This window comes from Cryptomeria japonica, chromosome 6 (assembly GCF_030272615.1).
Source record: "Cryptomeria japonica chromosome 6, Sugi_1.0, whole genome shotgun sequence".
Taxonomy (NCBI): domain Eukaryota; kingdom Viridiplantae; phylum Streptophyta; class Pinopsida; order Cupressales; family Cupressaceae; genus Cryptomeria; species Cryptomeria japonica.
This window is the reverse complement of record NC_081410.1, coordinates 388,631,078-388,648,535: the sequence shown is the minus strand read 5'-3', so window position 1 is coordinate 388,648,535 and position 17,458 is coordinate 388,631,078. Positions and strand designations below refer to the sequence as shown.

The window sequence follows — 17,458 nt, the reverse complement described above, 5'->3', positions numbered from 1 at the left end:
TGGTCATGGCATATTTGAAAGATATTAGAAAGTGAGCAGTGGGACAGACTATGGCATCCTCACAGAAGTAGAAGATATGTGTATAAATCTCCTTGAGTAGTAAAGGGTGAGAGAGACTTCATTCAGTTTGATCTCTGTAAGATCAATTTACACTACTTCTGTAATGGTTTTCCTCAGAATCCGTACATTCATGGTTCCTTGAGGGAAAAGGAAAGGCTTTGAATTTCATAAAGAACATACCAAAGAGCAAATTTTCATCAGGAAAACAACAATAACAATGCAAGAGGTGAAAACTGTTGGCAAGATTAAGGAAAAGTTCCATCTGCAATGCGATCAATTTGAACTTAAAATTTTAATCTAACAAAAAAAAAGGGGATCAAGATAATTAGCATGCATGACTATCTAAGGATTATCTGATAAAGCTTGCTTAATATAAATGAACTTTCTAACATACTGCTTGCTTGATACTGATGTAATAGATCTTTTTCTAGTATTGTTATCTAATTTGAACATTTTCCCAAAGGTGTAATCAAAATGGAGAAGTATCGATTTCTCCTGGTCTGCAAAAGTTCAAAACAATATCATTTTAACATCACACAGTTCATCCCTGCTTTAGAAATAGACAATTTTATTGAAGTTGGCTCTTCATTTTGAAGAAATCATGCCATTGGGTATTTTATCTTTTTTTGTGTGGTTTGGAAAGGAATGGACTTTCTTGGATATTGGATTTCACTTTAAATTTCTTTTGATTTGCTTTTACAATGGTTAACAATTTATAATTCTTTCTTTAGAGTTTGTCCATTTGGTATGAATTTGAGTGTAGAGATTCTCTCCCTGAAATCTTTTCTAGTACATACATGCCTATATATATATGTATGTATGTGTATATAAAAAATATTTTGCAGTGTCTAATTGTATACTTTAACATATTTTGCAGTGGATATGAAAAGCCTCTGAATGCTCTGCCTGGTGATTGTGGCTACCACTTACATGCTAGCCGGCTTTTGTTTCACCATCCCGCAAGCGATGAGGTATAATTTGTTTTATTAAGCATAGAAAATATTTCCTTTATAGTCACAAAAATCTCTTTAAGTTTTGGAAATAAAAATTTCATTGAACTGATTTTCTTTGAGTATGTTTTGTGCTCATTCTTGAGCCAAGTAACTTGTTTCTACTTTGAAGACCTTTTATTGAGATCTTGTGACAAAGTATCTTACAGTCCAAATAAATAGAGAAAAGGGAATGTACTGTGCATGCAAATTCCTTCCCAAAAAAGACATATTAGAAATCCAATTGATTTAATGTTAAAGGTTACTTTGCACAGATTATTTTACCTTGGCACCTTTGACAAGATAAGAGAATTTATAAAGTAGGTTGGTGGATAATCAAAGCTCGTAGACATAAAAGTCAAAGTTGTTCAAGCAGTTTCCTATATATTTGACAAAGCAGTAAAGCACACCTGGTCCAAAGTAACTTCAGACTATCAAAATCAATATATCATATATTTTATCCTTCCTCCAAAAGGCAAATAGTCCTAATACAGTTGGCCAGAACATGGTCACTACAAAATTTGGGTTCTCTGATGACCAATACAAATTGCAATGAAGTTACCCGTTTTCCAAGCACTGTGTAATTGGAATGGAAACTAAGTGTGTTATACATCAGTCCTTCTATATGTGTTCATGCGTACTGTTTCTAATAAGAATGTTTCTTGAATTATATTTCTCTAAATATAGAGAATCTGGTCTGTAATCAAAAGCTTTCTATATATGATTGGCAATCATATATATTTGTCTCCATAGATTTGACACTCAGGAACTTATGTTTCTTGAGTTATGAAAACAGAGAATCTGGTCTATAATCAAAAACTTTCTATGGATACTTCTTGAAAACAAAATTTAACATGTAATAATCTTTAAAAAATGGGTATAGTTGGACTGCATCGATGACCCAATGGCAAAAGCAATTCTGAATCTGCTATACATTTGTTCATGCATTGTGCAGTTGCTGTTAAAATCTGGATCCTGTTTGCTAGTGATTTCTTTCAGTGTGAGTAATTTTTTACACTATCAGTATTTGAAACCTTATCTTCAAAATCGTCAGACTAGACCCCCATGAGCAATTTTCTAAACAATTTAGTATTTAACTCCTGGATTTATAATTTAGCACTTCTGCAAAGAACAGAACAATTGCATCCTCAAGAATACCTAAACAGATGATGCTGAGCAACTGATTCAAATAATAAAAAATAAAAATTAGAGGAATTTGTCTAATCTATATTGAAAATGATTATAAAATATTCTCTAGTCTCCAAAAGGATGAGATTCACTGGGCTGAATCCTGGAACATTCACTTATGCTACAAGTATACCTGGTTCTCATCTCAAAAATCAATGCATAGAGAACCACACTGACCTACATACAAACTCAACTTTGGTGGAATCCTGCAGAAAGTACAGTACCTGCTGGAATTGGAGGTAAACTGCAATATTTATGACCATACAGGGCATATTGTTGCTGCCAATTATCAGCCTATCAACATCAAAACAAACAATTATGCTGACACCACAGTCTTTGATACCAGTCATCAAATAGTCTTGGACCTGCATTTGTGACATATCATCATACAAGGTGGTTCCATGATTATAAACAGGCTAAAAGGAATGTGAAAATAATGTTAACAATGTGACCTTTGTTGTTGGGAACAATTTCCAACTGCTCAAGTCTTGCATATGTTTCTCTGAATGAAAATTCCAACTTAGGATGACTTGACTTGGACTTGGCATATGTTTCTCTGAACATTATGAGTCAGTGTGTGCAAGAAATGGTTAGAGAAGAGTCTAGATTTCGTCATTGTGTCTAGAAAGCCCAAAGGACGAAGATCGCAATTGATTTGAGCTAATTTGGACAACTTTCTATTTTTGGAAAGTTTTTTTTTTCCTATTTTTTAGGAAGTTTCGTTTTTGGCATTTTTGAGCACGATCCCCAAAATGGCTACTTTTAAAAAGTTTTTCCTATTTTTTAGGGAACCTTGCTTTTTCTATTTTTAGAAAGTGGATATAGGGTTTACACTGTTCACACTGAGATACACCAAAATGATCGACAAATTCCTCCTCAAATCCAAGTTTTGACCCAGAAAGCCAATTTCCTAAATTTTAGGGACCCTGAGGAATTCGATGGATGAATGAAGTATAGTTTTCAAATTTCAAGGCGATCCGGTAAAATTTGCACAAGTTATGGAGATTTCAAGTATTGATCATGAAGTCCGCCTTGATGTTGGTGCACAAGTTTGTTCAAGTCCACCTTGGGAAAGGTGAGGTGGGTCATGATCTTCACAAAGTCCGCCCTATCATGAGTTGGAGGTTGAAACAAGTCAAAGAAAGTCCGCCTTGCCTTGAATGAGATGAAGTCCGCCTTGATGTTGGTGCCATAAAGATGACAAAGTCCGCCCTTACCTTGGTCACTTGAAAAGCAAAGTCCGCCCTAAAAAGAGAGGGTATGATATGCATAAGTTTGGTGAACCCTGCTCATGAAGAAGGTGCAAGGAAGTGAGGAAGTCCGCCATGATAGCTTGGGAAAGGTTCCCAACTCTCTCCAAGTCTGCCCTATCATGAGTTGGAGGTTGAAACAAGTCAAAGAAAGTCCGCCCTGCTGCAAGTAAAGCTCATAGTGATCAATGAAGTTCGCCTTCCTCTACTTGGGAAGAGAATCAGTAAAGTCTGCCCTATGGTTAAGAACTTAAGAGTATGGGGTGGTGTCACAATGTTCACCAAGCCCGCCCTACATCAGCATATGATGGTAAACAACATCAAGAAGTCCGCCATGCTATCTTGGGAAAGGTTCCCAACTCTCTCCAAGTCAAACAAAGTCCGCCCAAGGGAGATGCTTGCCAGAATTTGAAAGTTAAAGAATATTCCTCAACGATGTCATCACAATCTTCATGAAGTTCGAACTTAAGCCAAAAATAGAAAGTTTCTTTGAAGGGTATGCTGCAGATCAGTTCGAGTTTGGGACTGAAAATCGAATTAGAAAGTTGCATTTGAAGTTGCAAGACAAGATTTCGAATTTAGGAATGATGACCAAGCAACTAGGCATGGAAATAGAAACACACAAAGACTGAAATGAGATTAGAAACAAATTTGTGGAGTGTTTACCCTCTCAGGTGAATGACTTAAAGTACACAGATAAAACACGTAATTCAGAATAATAATGCCATAGATATCAGATAAAATATATGAGATGTTATTCCATTCATAATCGTCCGTCACAAGTTACATTCGGAAGTATATGATGATACCGATGGGGTGCGAACACCAACTGTCGCACCGCAACTACCATCCTTCGGTTGCCACTAACCAAGACAATTACAACTTACAACTTAACTAACTAGTTTTATTTGCTTACAATATTGCTGCTAACATGGAGAAGATATTGTGTTTCTAATTGTAGATTCAAACTTCATTACAAATACGTTATTCATCCTTCATTCGCACATATGAAGTTTGAAGTTCTGAGCATATTGAGAGCAAGTTTGAGATTTCTTTTGCAGGTTTGTTTGCCCTCTCCAGTGAATAACTTAAAACATAAAGCACGTAATGCAGAATAATAACGCCATAGATATCAGGCAAGTATAAGAGATGTTATTCCATTCATAATTGTGTGTTACAAGTTACATTCTGAAGTATATAAAGATACCGAGGGGGTGCGAGCACCAACCGTCGAACCGCAATGACCACCCCTCGGTTGCCAACTAGCCAAAACAATTACACATAATTAACTAGTCTTATGTTTGTGTACAATAATGCCGCTAACATCATCCCCCCCAAAAAAGAAAAGTCGTCTCCAGGCGACTAACAACAAAAACGGAGACAATGCAACCTATACAATATATACATCAGAAAAAACTAAGGAGGGGGCTGGGGAAGTGTCCCTGAAGTAGAAGGCTGAGACGCCGGTGTCTAGGCCACCAAGCGGGCGCGGAGCTCATAAATCTACTGAGTACGTGTAGTCACATCCCGCTCCGCCACCAATACTTTCTCCAAAGCCGTCTTCACCATGTGCGCGGCTTCCAGCAGCTCCTCTTTGGTATCCGCTGTCGCTGTCATACCGACCAACCGAGTCTGCAACAGGCTCCTCTCGGTAGTGACTGCCTCTAACTCTACAACACGAGGCTTCTCGCACTCTGCTTTGCTGACAGGCGAGTCTCTATCGCCGCCTTCTCTGCGCGGGTCATCTCTAGCTGAGCTAACAACTGGGCCCTCTCTACTACCCAGGAGGCCTGCTGAGTGGCCACATCCCTCTCCAACGTGACTCTAGCAGCCTCGCAGACCGCAAACTCATGCTGTGTATGCTGTAGTGCATAGTAGGTGTCTCGATAGACCTGCTCAATCTCTCGGACAACTGCCATCACCCGACTCTCCACAACGAGCTGACGCACCATCCAAGCCTGGAGCATCTCCTCTGTCTCAATAGTTGGCCATCCCCGACACACAAAGCATGTAGTAAACGCTGCAGGGCAGCCCACTTGCATAAACCGTAGGGCCCTCTCCAACTCCACCACAACCTACTGCAATGCTCGCGTCTGGGCAGTGGCCACCACCTGTCTACCCCTCGTCACCATGTCAACTAGATAGGTCTCAATATCCTCCCCCTCTTGCTCTGAAGGCTGTGAAGTCTCTGGCGGAACTGAGACAATCGCATCCTGTGGGTACGAAGGTACCTCTTCCGTCACTAGAGGTGTACCATCCCCTAGTGCCTGGATGGCAAAGACGACCGCTCCTACTGCGTGCCCAACTGCTGGCACATGTGTCTCGCCAGAGGAATCGTCCAAGTCGACTACCTCGGTTCTAGTCTCCCGACACGGTGAGAATACAACAACTCCCTCCGGTTGTGCCAATGTCATTTGAGATCGCTGTGTGAGCCAGCTCTCCATAGCCACGACCGACGGGTCAGCATGCATCTCTACGACTGGGGGATGGGTCGCTGTCATCGGCTCCTCCAACAAACACGCAGAAACAGTAACCACTGCCTCAGTCCCCACAACGTCCAACCGCACCTGAGGCTACGTATCCACCACCTCCCTCAGCCCCTGCTCCTCGACGACCACTACCTGATGCGGTGACTCCTCCGTCCCTGACTCTGCCATGTCCTCGGTAAGTGTCGCCGTAGTTGGGCCCGGGCCCGGTGATGCTACCTGTTGCTGGATGGGGCCAAGTGTAACTGGCGTGTAGCCCCGCCAAAAGGCCGGAATAAAGGTGCCGCCCACTCCAGATGATGGCATAGGCGTGCCCATCGGTAGCAGGGGTGGGGCAAACAGGACCCGCTCCTCCGTCGCCTTGTTGCTATCATCATCCTCATCTTCCGCTTCTGAATCATCTGTATTACTGGAATCCCTCTCGCTGTCAGGCTCCCCTGAGGCTGATGCCGTATCTACCGCTCATTTCCGCTTCTCGGAAGAGTGCCCAATGTCCAAGTGCCTCCAATACATGATAGGAAGCTCACGTGCTGCCAACGGTCCCTGTGGCCGTACCTCCAACTCTGCCTCCGGCACTGTTTCCTGCGTGGCCTCCAGGAAAAACCTTATAGCATAGTGGGGCATATAGAGTGTGCGATGCTGCATCGTCAAGAACTCATACATGCGCTCTACTAGTAACACGGCCCAATCATACACAATGCCATTCATCAACCCGTTCATAAGCATAATCTGCGGGGAGGGCGATGTCCGACGCCCTACCTGACCCTGTCAATCTGCTCTTGATGACATCCATAATGCACTGCCAGTGGCCCTCTACAACAAAGGTCTTATGGATTCCTCGACCCTTTGTGGCGTTAGCCACGCTGTCCAACTCTGCTGCCGTCGAGTTCCTGAAGATTAATTTAATCCACCGTTCCTTCTCTTCCTGCTTCATCTTTTTAGCCTTAAACTCTGTTTTCCTTCCCTGTCTGCCTGGAATGCCGAATACTCTCGTGAAGTCCACCACTTTGAAGGATATGGTAACATCCCTCCTAAGGTATTCAAAAGTACTGGTGCGTGTGTGTCTGTCGAAGGTGTCCACCATGAATCGTAGGCACCCTCGTACTCGCAGATAGGAAACACAGGCGTCCGCATAGCCCACTCCACTTCTGCCTTACGGAGGTTTTGCTTCACCAGATCATTGTCGGGAGCATCCTACCACCATTTCCGGCATTCCGACCCATTCAAGCCTTCAATGGTGATATTCTGGGGTGTTAACGTATTTTTCCCACTTATGGCAGCTTGTGGTGCTTTCTGCTTTTGGTTCTGTCGGGTGCTGGCATCCATGGTGCTACCTGCAACACGTACACCTAACGATAAAACCCTGGTATTGCTATGCATCTGGCTGCTACTGGAGGAAGCCTGTAGCTGTTTTTTCCAACTTTGTTTCCCCGCGGAATCCATTAATCTCTGGTATAACTGATTTCTGGTTAAAATTGTACGGTCGTTGGACCCATTCGTATCGACCTTCTTCTGTTGTTTATGGTTGGGCTGCGTGTCTTTCTTCGTATGTGGCGGCTGTGGGTTTGCTTCTCCTTCTTTTTTCCTTGCGTTCCGTCTCCCTTTTTTTTCCTTGCATGGGCTGCATGGTGCGGGGTTCACTTCTTGCGTGCGTTGCGCGTTTTGTGTTTGCGGGGTTGTGCGGCTTTGTTTTTATTCCTTTTTGTTACTTTGTGCGGCCTTGTGCGGCTGTAACCCGTGGTGGTCTCCACCACACAACGATGGTGTCCACCCCACGGTGGTCCCACCGCCGGTGTTGCCACCGCTGGTGGTCGCACCGTCGGCGTTGCCACTGTACGGTGGTCCCACCGTCGGTGTTTGCACTGTACGGTGTTCCGCTGTGACTTTTTTTTTTTTTTGAACTGTACGGTCCACTATACGACCGTACGTTTTTTTTTTTCTGATAGACTGTCACACATCCTGACTAGAGGGTATAGGTTCCCTCCGTTCGTGATACACCTTTAATTTTGACCCATTGACGGCGTCTGGTATCTCCTTCCCGTCCAGCGTCCACAACTTGATCGCCTCGTTGGCGTTGACTTGGCGTACCTTGAAGGGCGCTAGCCATCACACTTTAAATTTTCCTAGTTTGATTTCGTTCTTCCCATTGAATTTCAACACTAATTGCCCAAGAGTAAACTTCATTCGTCGAAGATGCTTGTTGTGCCAGACCTTCTGTCTCTACTGGGCTGCCTTTGTGGCCCATTGTGCCAGCATTCTTTTTTTGTCCAACTTACTTAAGGCATACATTCTCTCCCTCAGGCTCTCCATATCCCCAAGTCTGTTCTCTACTCCAATGCGAAGGCTTGGCACCACCGCTTCCTACCCGTACATGAGTTGGAACGGAGTTTGACCCGTGGCCACTTTGTATGTCGTTCTGTAGGCCCATAGTACAGAGGGTAACCTCTCCTCTTAATCTTCCTTTTCTACTCCACAGGACTTGTAAATTACCGACACCAATATTTTGTTTGTGGCCTCGGCCTGGCCATTGGCATGTGGGTAGTACGGGCTCGATAATGAGTGAAAAATCTTGAACTCTGAGGTCAACAGTCGTATGACATGGTTCACGAAGTGGCCCCCTCGGTCACTGGTCAACTGGAAAGTTATGCCATATCACGTAATGATTTGTTCATAGATAAATTTAGCCATGCTTACTGCAGAGTTATCCGGGAGAGCCCTCGCCTCCACCCACTTAGTCAAGTATTCCGTCGCAACCACAATGTACCGGCACTGTCGTGTGCAGCTAGCCTTGAGAGGCCCTACAAAGTCGAGTCCCCATCGTTCGAAGATTTCCTGTGCGTGTGACGGGTTGAGGGGTATGAAGTCCCGCTTCAAAGGTTTGGCCACCCGTTGGTACGTGTCGCACCCCACGACCCACTACCTGGTGTCGTGATGTACGGTTGGCCACCACAGTCCTGCCAGAAGCACCTTGCAGGCTGTAGTGTCTGGGCCCATATGTCCACCTACGGGTCCTTCGTGTGCCTCCCTTAATACGCTCGAGACTTCTTCCTCCATGACACAACGCCTTAATACTTGGTCCGGCCCCATTTTGTAGAGTAACCCGTTGATGAGCGAAAAAGTCCTGCTCCTTAATACGAGCTTTCTCCGTTCCCATAGAGGCATACCCTCCGGCAATCGGGACGTCGACAGGTACTCTCCAATCTTCTTGTACCAGGAAGGAAGTACGGCTATTTGGAACAAGTGCGCATTTGAAAAATCATCATTTACTCCCTCTGGAGGTTCCCTCGACTCAATCCGGGACAGCTGGTCAGCTATGACATGGCTTTGCCCCGGTCGTACCACAATTGAAAATTTGAACTCCTGTAGTAGCAATAGCGAACAGCTTATCCTCCCCTGGATAATAGGCTTGTTTACCAAGTACACGAGTGCCTAGTGGTCTACGTAAAATGTGAATGGTGTGGCAAGGAGGTAATGACGGAATTTCTGAACGGCATAGACCATATCGAGGGCTTCGCTTTCTGTGGTACTGTAGTTCTTTTCCGCCTTCGAGAGCAACCTGCTGGCAAAATAAATTGGGTGGTCCAACCCGTGTCCTCCTACCTGGGCTAATGTAGACCCTATGGCATAGTCTGAGGCATCCACGTGAACGTGGAATTCCTTATCCCAGTTCGGGTATGCTAGTATGGGTGCTCCCATCAACCTTGTCTTCAGCTCTTCAAAGGCCTTGCTCTATGGCTCTGTCTAGATGTATGGTTCCCCTTTCCGTGTCAACTTTTCCAATGGGTGGGACACCTCAGCGAAGTTCTTGATGAACCTCCTATAGTAGCCCACATGACCAAGGAAGGACTTTATCCCCGTGATGTCCGTAGGAGGTTCCATTTCTGCTATTACCCGAATCTTGTCCCGGTCCGTTCTCAATCCTTCTTTACACACAATGTGTCCAAGCAATCTTCCCTGTGGTACCATGAATCTACATTTCTTCGGATTGAGGGCCAATCGTGCCCTCCGACATCTCTCTAGGCACTCCTCGAGGGTTTTTAGGTTGATGTCTTGTCCGCTGTAAATAGACCAATCGTCCAGGAAGGCTTTGAAGTTCCCCACCGATATCTTGTCGAAGATGTGCAAGATGATGCGCTGAAAGGTGGCAGGTGCATTGCATAGACCGAAGGGCATTCGGTTGTATGCATACACACCATCCTCCACCACGAAGGTTGTTTTCAACTTATCTTCCTCCGCGATGGATATTTGGTTGTACCAGAGAACCCATCCATGAAGGAATAGATTTCATGTCCAGCTACTTCCTCCAAGATGCTGTCGGTGAAGGGTATGGGAAACAGGTCTTTAATAGTGACAACGTTCAGACATCGGAAGTCTACACAGATCCGGATCTGATTGGCCTCTTTCTTGAGGGAAATCACAATGGGAGACACCCATTCGCTTGTCTGAACTTTGAAGATTATGCCCGCTTCCAACATTCGCTCAATTTCGTCGTTCACCGATGCAGCATAATTCTTGTTCATACGGTAAGGACGCTTCCTCACCGGCTAGGCTCTTGGTACCAGTGTTATTCGGTGTACACATAACTCTGGGGGCACGCCCTTTAGGTCCTTGTACGTCCATGCAAAGACATCCTTGTATTCAAGGAAAATTTTGAAGGCTGTAGCCTTCAGCACTGGATTCCAGTCATCTCTGACAAGGATGATCTTCGGGTCACTCATCCCCCCCAGGTTTGTCTCCTTTAAATTGGCTCCCTGGTATTTAATGGGCTCCCGCTTCGGGAATTGGTGTGCCGGTGTCTCGTTCACTGAGGCCCTCCCTTCCTTGTACTCGCCATATTTTGGGGGAAATACATCTGGTTCTTCCTCAATGCTCAATACATTGCACGAGGGTGTAAATATTTCATAGTCTCCCATTTGCCAATGGAAGAGACCATTCAAGGAGTCCCCGTCATCCCTTGAGCATGCCTCCAGTTCTAACACCCCTTCGTCACTAGGCTCCATGCGGCGTCCGTCTCTGCCCTCCCCCAACTAGTCTCCCTTAGATTCCGAGTCGGAGGAGGATGCCAACTCCTCACTCACCATTTGCGTACGAAGATCGATCAGGTACTTCCTCCTCACCTTTTCCAAGGAAAGAGTATTCCGCTTCCAGTTATGGTTTTCTTTTGCTGCAATGAGCCACCCATGCTCGAGGATGGCGTCATACCCTTTCTGCTTCAGGGGAATTACTACAAAATCTAGCACGAATGGCTGCATGCCAATCATCACTTGCTGACCTATGAGGGTACCAAGGGGTTTAATCCCATGTTGATCTACCCCTAGTAGGTTGAACGTGGGGGGCCACAACGTAGGCTTTCCCAGTTTTTTCCATGTGGCTTCTGGGAGCAAATTTACTCCTGACCCTCCGTCCACAATAGTGTCAGTCAAGGTAGTCCCCAGTATGCCCATTTCTTTTGGAGGTTTGTTTGCCCTCTCGGGTGAATAACTTAAAACATAAAGCACGTAATGCAGAATAATAACGCCATAGATATCAGGCAAGTATAAGAGATGTTATTCCATCCATAATTGTGTGTTACACGTTACATTCTGAAGTATATAAAGATATCGAAGGGGTGGGAGCGCCAACCGTCAAACTGCAACGACCACCCCTTGGTTGCCAACTAACCAAAACAATTACACATAATTGACTAGTCTTATGTTTGTGTACAATAATGCCGCTAACATCATCCCCCCCAAAAAAGAAAAGTCGTTTCCAGACGACTAAAAACAAAAACGGAGACAATGCAACCTATACAATATATACATCAGAAAAAACTAAGGAGGGGGCTGGGGAAGCGTCCCTGAAGTAGAAGGCTGAGACACCGGTGTCTAGGCCGCCAAGCGGGCGCGGAGCTCATAAATTTGCTGAGTACGTGCAGTCACATCCCGCTCCGCCACCAATACTTTCTCCAAAGCCGTCTTCACCATGTGCGCGGCTTCCAGCAGCTCCTCGTTGGTATCTGTTGTCGCTATCATACCGACCAATCGAGTCTGCAATAGGCTCCTCTCGGTAGTGATTGCCTTTAACTCCTGCTGCTCGAGGCTCCTCGCACTCTGCTCTGCTGACAGGCGAGTCTCTATCGCCACCTTCTCTGCGTTGGTCATCTCTAGCTGAGCTAACAACTGGGCCCTCTCTGCTGCCCAGGAGGCCTGCTGAGTGGCCACATCCCTCTCCAACGCGACTCTAGCAGCCTCGCGGACCGCAAACTCATGCTGTGTACGCCGTAGTGCATAGTAGGCGTCTCGATAGACCTGCTCAATCTCTTGGACAACTGCCATCACCCAACTCTCCACAACGGGCTAACGCACCATCCAAGCCTGGAGCATCTCCTCCGTCTCAGTAGTCGGCCATCCCCGAGACTAAAAGCATGTAGTAAAGGCTGTGGGGTAGCCCACCTGCATAAACCGTAGGGCCCTCTCCAACTCCACCACAACCTGCTGCAATGCTCGCATTAGGGCAGTGGCCACCACCTGCCTACCCCTCGTCACCATGTCAGCTAGATAGGTCTCAATATCCTCCTCCTCTTGCTCCGAAGGTTGTGAAGTCTCTGGCGGAACTGACACAATCGCATCCTGTGGGTATGAAGGTACCTCTTCCGTCACTAGATGTGTACGATCCCCTAGTGCCTGGATGGTAGAGATGACCGCTCCTGCCGCGTGCCCAACTGCTGGCACGTGTCTCGCCAGAGGAATCGTCCAAGTCGACTACCTCGGTTCTAGTCTCCCGACATGGTGAGAATACAACAGCTCCCTCCGGTTGTGCCAATGTCATCTCAAATCGCTGTGTGAGCAAGCTCTCCATAGCCACGACCGATGGGTCGGCATGCATCTTTACGACCAGGGGATGGGTCGCTGTCATCGGCTCCTCCAATAAAGACGTAGAAATAGTCACCACTGCCTCAGTCCCCACAACGTCCAACTGCACCTGAGGCTCCGTATCCGCCACCTCCCTCAGGCCCTGCTCCTCGGCGACCACTACTCGATGCGGTTACTCCTCTGTCCCTGACTCTGCCATGTCCTCAGTAAGTGTCGCCGTAGCAGGGCCCGGGCCCGGTGACCTGTTGCTGGATGGGGCCAAGTGTAATTGGCGTGCAACCCTACCCAAAGGCCGGAATAAAGGTGCCGCCGACTCCAGATGATGGCATAAGCGTGCCCATCAGTAGCAGGGGTGGGGCAAATAGGACCCGCTCCTCCGTCGCCCTGTTGCTATCATCCTCCTCATCTTCCGCTTCTGAATCCTCTGTACTACTGGAATCCCTCTCGCTGTCAGGCTCCCCTGAGGCCGATGCCATATCTACCGCCCATTTTCGCTTTGCGGAAGAGTGCCCAATGTCCAAGTGCCTCCAATACATGATAGGAAGCTCACCTACTGCCAACGGTCCTTGTGGCCGTACCTCCAACTCTGCCTCCAACACTGCTTCCCGCGTGGCCTCCAGGAACAACCCTATAGCATAATGGGGCATATAGAGTGTGCGATGCTGCATCGTCAAGAACTCATACATGCGCTCTGCTAGTAATGCGGCCCAATCATACACAATGCCATTCATCAACCCGTTCATAAGCATAATCTGAGGGAGGGCGGTGTCCGACGCCCTACCCGACCCTTTCAATCTGCTCTTGATGACATCCATAATGCACCGCCAGTGGCCCTCTGCAACAAAGGTCTTACGGATTCCTCGACCCTTTGTGGCGTTAGCCACGCTATCCAACTCTGTTGCCGTCAAGTTCCTGGAGATTAATTTAATCCACCGTTCGTTCTCTTCCTGCTTCATCTTTTTAGCCTTGAACTCTGTTTTCCTACCCTGTCCGCTTGGAATGCCAAATACTCTCATGAAGTCCACCACTTTGAAGGATATGGTAACATCCCTCCCGAGGTATTCAAAAGTACTGGTGCGTGTGTGTCTGTCGAAGGTGTCCACCATGAACCGTAGGGCACCCTCGTACTCGCGGATAGGAAACACAAGCATCCGAATAGCCCACTCCACTTCTACCTTATGGAGGTTTTGCTTCACTAGATCATTGTCGGGAGTGTCCTACCACCATTTCCGGCATTCTGACCCATTCAGGCCTTCAAAGGTGATATTCTGGGGTGTTAACGTATTTTTCCCACTTATGGCAGCTTGTGGTGCTCTCTGCTTTTGCTTCTGTCGGGCGCTAGCATCTATGGTGCTGCCTGCAACACGTGCACTTGACGATAAAACCCTGGTACTGCTATCCATCTGGCTGCTACTGGAGGAAGCCTGCAGCTGTTTTTTCCAACTTCGTTTCCCCACTGAATCCATTAATCTCTGGTATAACTGATTTCTGGTTAAAATCGTACGGTTGTTGGACCCATTCGTAACGACCTTCTTCCATTGTTTATGGTTGGGCTGCGTGTCTTTCTTCGTGCGTGGCGGCTGTGGGTTTGCTTCTCCTTCTTTTTTCCTTGCGTTCCTTCTCCCTTTTTTTTCCTTACATGGGCTGCATGGTGCGGGGTTCAGTTCTCGTGTGCGTTGCGCGTTTTGTGTTTGCGGGGCTGTGCGGCTTTGTTTTTATTCCTTTTTGTTACTTTGCGCAGCCTTGTGTGGCTGTAACCCGTGGTGGTCTTCACCGCACGATGGTCCTAGCACCGCTGGTGGTCGCACCGTCGGCGTTACCACCGTACGGTGGTCCCATCGTCAGTGTTTGCACCATATGGTGTTCTGCTGTGACTTTTTTTTTTTTGTTGAGCCGTACAGTCCACTGTACGACCGTATGTGTTTTTTTTTTTTTTTCAATAGACTGTCAAACATATTGACTGGAGGGTCCAAGTTCCCTCCATTCGTGATACACCTTTAATTTTGAGCCATTGACGGCGTCTGGTATCTCCTTCGCGTCCAGCGTCCACAACTTGATCGCCCCGTTGGCGTTGACCTGGCGTACCTTGAAGGGCCCTAGCCATCTTACTTTAAATTTTCCTAGTTTGATTTCGTTCTTCCCGTTGAATTTCAACACTAATTGCCCAGGAGTAAACTTCATTCGTCGAAGATGCTTGTCGTGCCAAACCTTCCATCTCTGCTGGGTTGGCTCTGTGGCCGATTGGGCCAGCATTCTTTTTTCGTCCAACTTACTTAAGGCATACATTCTCTCCCTCAGGCTCTCCATATCCCCGAGTCTGTTCTCTACTGCAATGCAAAGGCTTGGCACCATGAATTCCGCTTTCACCACCGCTTCTTGCCCGTACATGAGTTGGAACGGACTCTGACCTGTGGTCACTTTGTAAGTCGTTCTGTAGGCCCATAGTACAGAGGGTAAACTCTCCTCCCAATCTTCCTTTTCTACTCCACAGGACTTGTAAATTACCGATACCAATATTTTGTTTGTGGCCTCGGCCTAGCCATTTGCACGTGGGTAGTATGGGCTCGATAATGAGTGAAAAATCTTGAACTCTGAGGTCAACAGCCGTATGACATGGTTCACGAAGTGGCCCCCTCGGTCACTGGTCAATTGGATAGGTATGCCATATCGCGTAATGATTTGTTCATAGATAAATTTAGCTGTGCTTACTGCAGAGTTATTCGAGAGAGCCCTCGCCTCCATCCACTTAGTCAAGTATTCAAGGGCAACCACAATGTACCGGCACCGTCGTGTGCAGCTAGCCTTGAGAGGCCCTACAAAGTCGAGTCCCCATCGTTCGAAGAGTTCCTGTGCGTGCAATGGGTTGAGGGGCATGATGTCCCGCTTCAGATGTTTGCGCGCCCGTTGGCACGTGCCGCACCCCATGACCCACTCCCTAGCATCGTGAAGCACCTTGCAAGCTGTAGTGTCTGGGCACATATGTCCACCTGTGGGTCCTTCGTGTGCCTCCCTTAATACGCTCGAGACTTCTTCCTGCATGACACAACGCCTTAATACCTGGTCCGGCCCCATTTTGTAAAGTAACCCGTTGATGAGCGAAAAAGTCCTGCTCCTTAATACGAGCTTTCTCCGTTCCCCTAGAGGCATACCATCCTGGAATCAGGACGTCGATAGGTACTCTCCAATCTTCTTCTACCACGAAGGAAGTACGACTATTTGGAACAAGTGCGCATCCGGAAAATCATCATTTACTCCCTTTGGAGGTTCCCCCGACTTAATCCGGGACAACTGGTCGGCTATGACATGGCTTCGCCCCGGTCTTACCACAATTGAAAATGTGAACTCCTGTAGTAGCAATAGCCAACGGCTTATCCTCCCTTGGATAATAGGCTTGTTTACCAAGTACATGAGTGCATGGTGGTCTACGTAAAATGTGAATGGTGTAGCCAGTAGGTAATGACGGAATTTCTGTACGCATAGACCATACCGAGGGCTTCGCGTTCTGCGGTACTATAGTTCTTTTCCGCTTTCGAGAGAAACCTACTGGCAAAATAAACGGGGTGGTCCAACCCGTGTCCTCCCACCTGGGCTAGTGTAGGCCCGATGGCGTAGTTTGAAGCATCCACGTGAACATGGAATTCCTTATCCCAATTTGGGTATGCCAGTATGGGTGCTCCCATCAACCTTGTCTTCAGCTCTTCAAAGGCCTTGCTCTGTTGCTCTGTCTAGATGTATGGTTCCCCTTTCCGTGTCAACCTATCCAACAAGTGGGACACCCCAGCGAAGTTCTTGATGAACCTCCTGTAGTACCTGTTGGTGTCTGTTTTATCATCTACCAAACATTAGGATAGGATACCCGAAGGTATTCTATCCTCTCTTGAAAAATCACTACTGATTCCAAGGTCTATATGTGCGAACAAGCGACTTTGGTGGAATAGCTTCTTGGGTAGTGTATGCTGATATTTTCAAGGGGGACTTACGTTTGAGAAGTATTCTTAAACTGCTGAACTTAGATGGATTTAGCAATTTTCGGCTCTTCTTTTTTTTGGGGGGGATTTTCTGGGATTTAGACTTTCAAAAGAAAGGGAAAAAGAGATAGGTTTGAGAAGGCTAATCTAATCCTACGAATTCTGGAGACGGTATCAACTGGATGCTTCTGAGAAACCAAACCTTGCTTCGCCACACTAGGGACAACTACACAAGGCCGGTGCAATCTTCAATGGGTTGTGCTTATGATCGAGATGTTGGGATGCACAGGGGATGGGCTCAGACTAACTTTGCACGGTAGAATGGACATCATCCATTTACCAAAAGTATGAGCGGAAACACACCATCAATTGATACTTATCAAATCCTTCATTCAAATTAACAACAATGAAAGCAAATCTAGATTAATTTTAACTAAGTGTTGAGGCAATTGAAACCATGCAAATCATTCAAATAATAGAGATTACAAAGCAGCGCACATGCAATATATTATCTGGAAATGACCTTAAGCAACAATACATCAAAAACCTCTCTCTTTTCAAATGAGAGGAGGCAACCTTATATAGTTTCTTGAAAATCAATGAATGGCCGAGATCGAACAATGATCAAGGGCCAAGATCGATAATCACAAATCCTAATTAGGGTTT

The 17,458-nt window shown here is 46.4% G+C and overlaps 1 protein-coding gene across 3 annotated transcripts in view; it reads left to right on the top strand.

Moving 5' to 3' along the window:
• The window catches only part of LOC131038323 (RNA pseudouridine synthase 5), a 300,230-nt gene that overhangs the window by 243,388 nt on the left and 39,384 nt on the right, over window positions 1-17,458 (top strand). For all 3 annotated transcript variants that reach the window (XR_009104404.2, XM_057970705.2, XM_059207368.1), the window contains one exon: window positions 938-1,031. Coding sequence is in view for 2 of the 3 variants with exons in the window: in XM_057970705.2 (XP_057826688.2) it covers window positions 938-1,031 (94 nt within the window). In the remaining variant the exon portion in view is untranslated. The remainder of the gene's footprint in view (window positions 1-937; window positions 1,032-17,458) is intronic.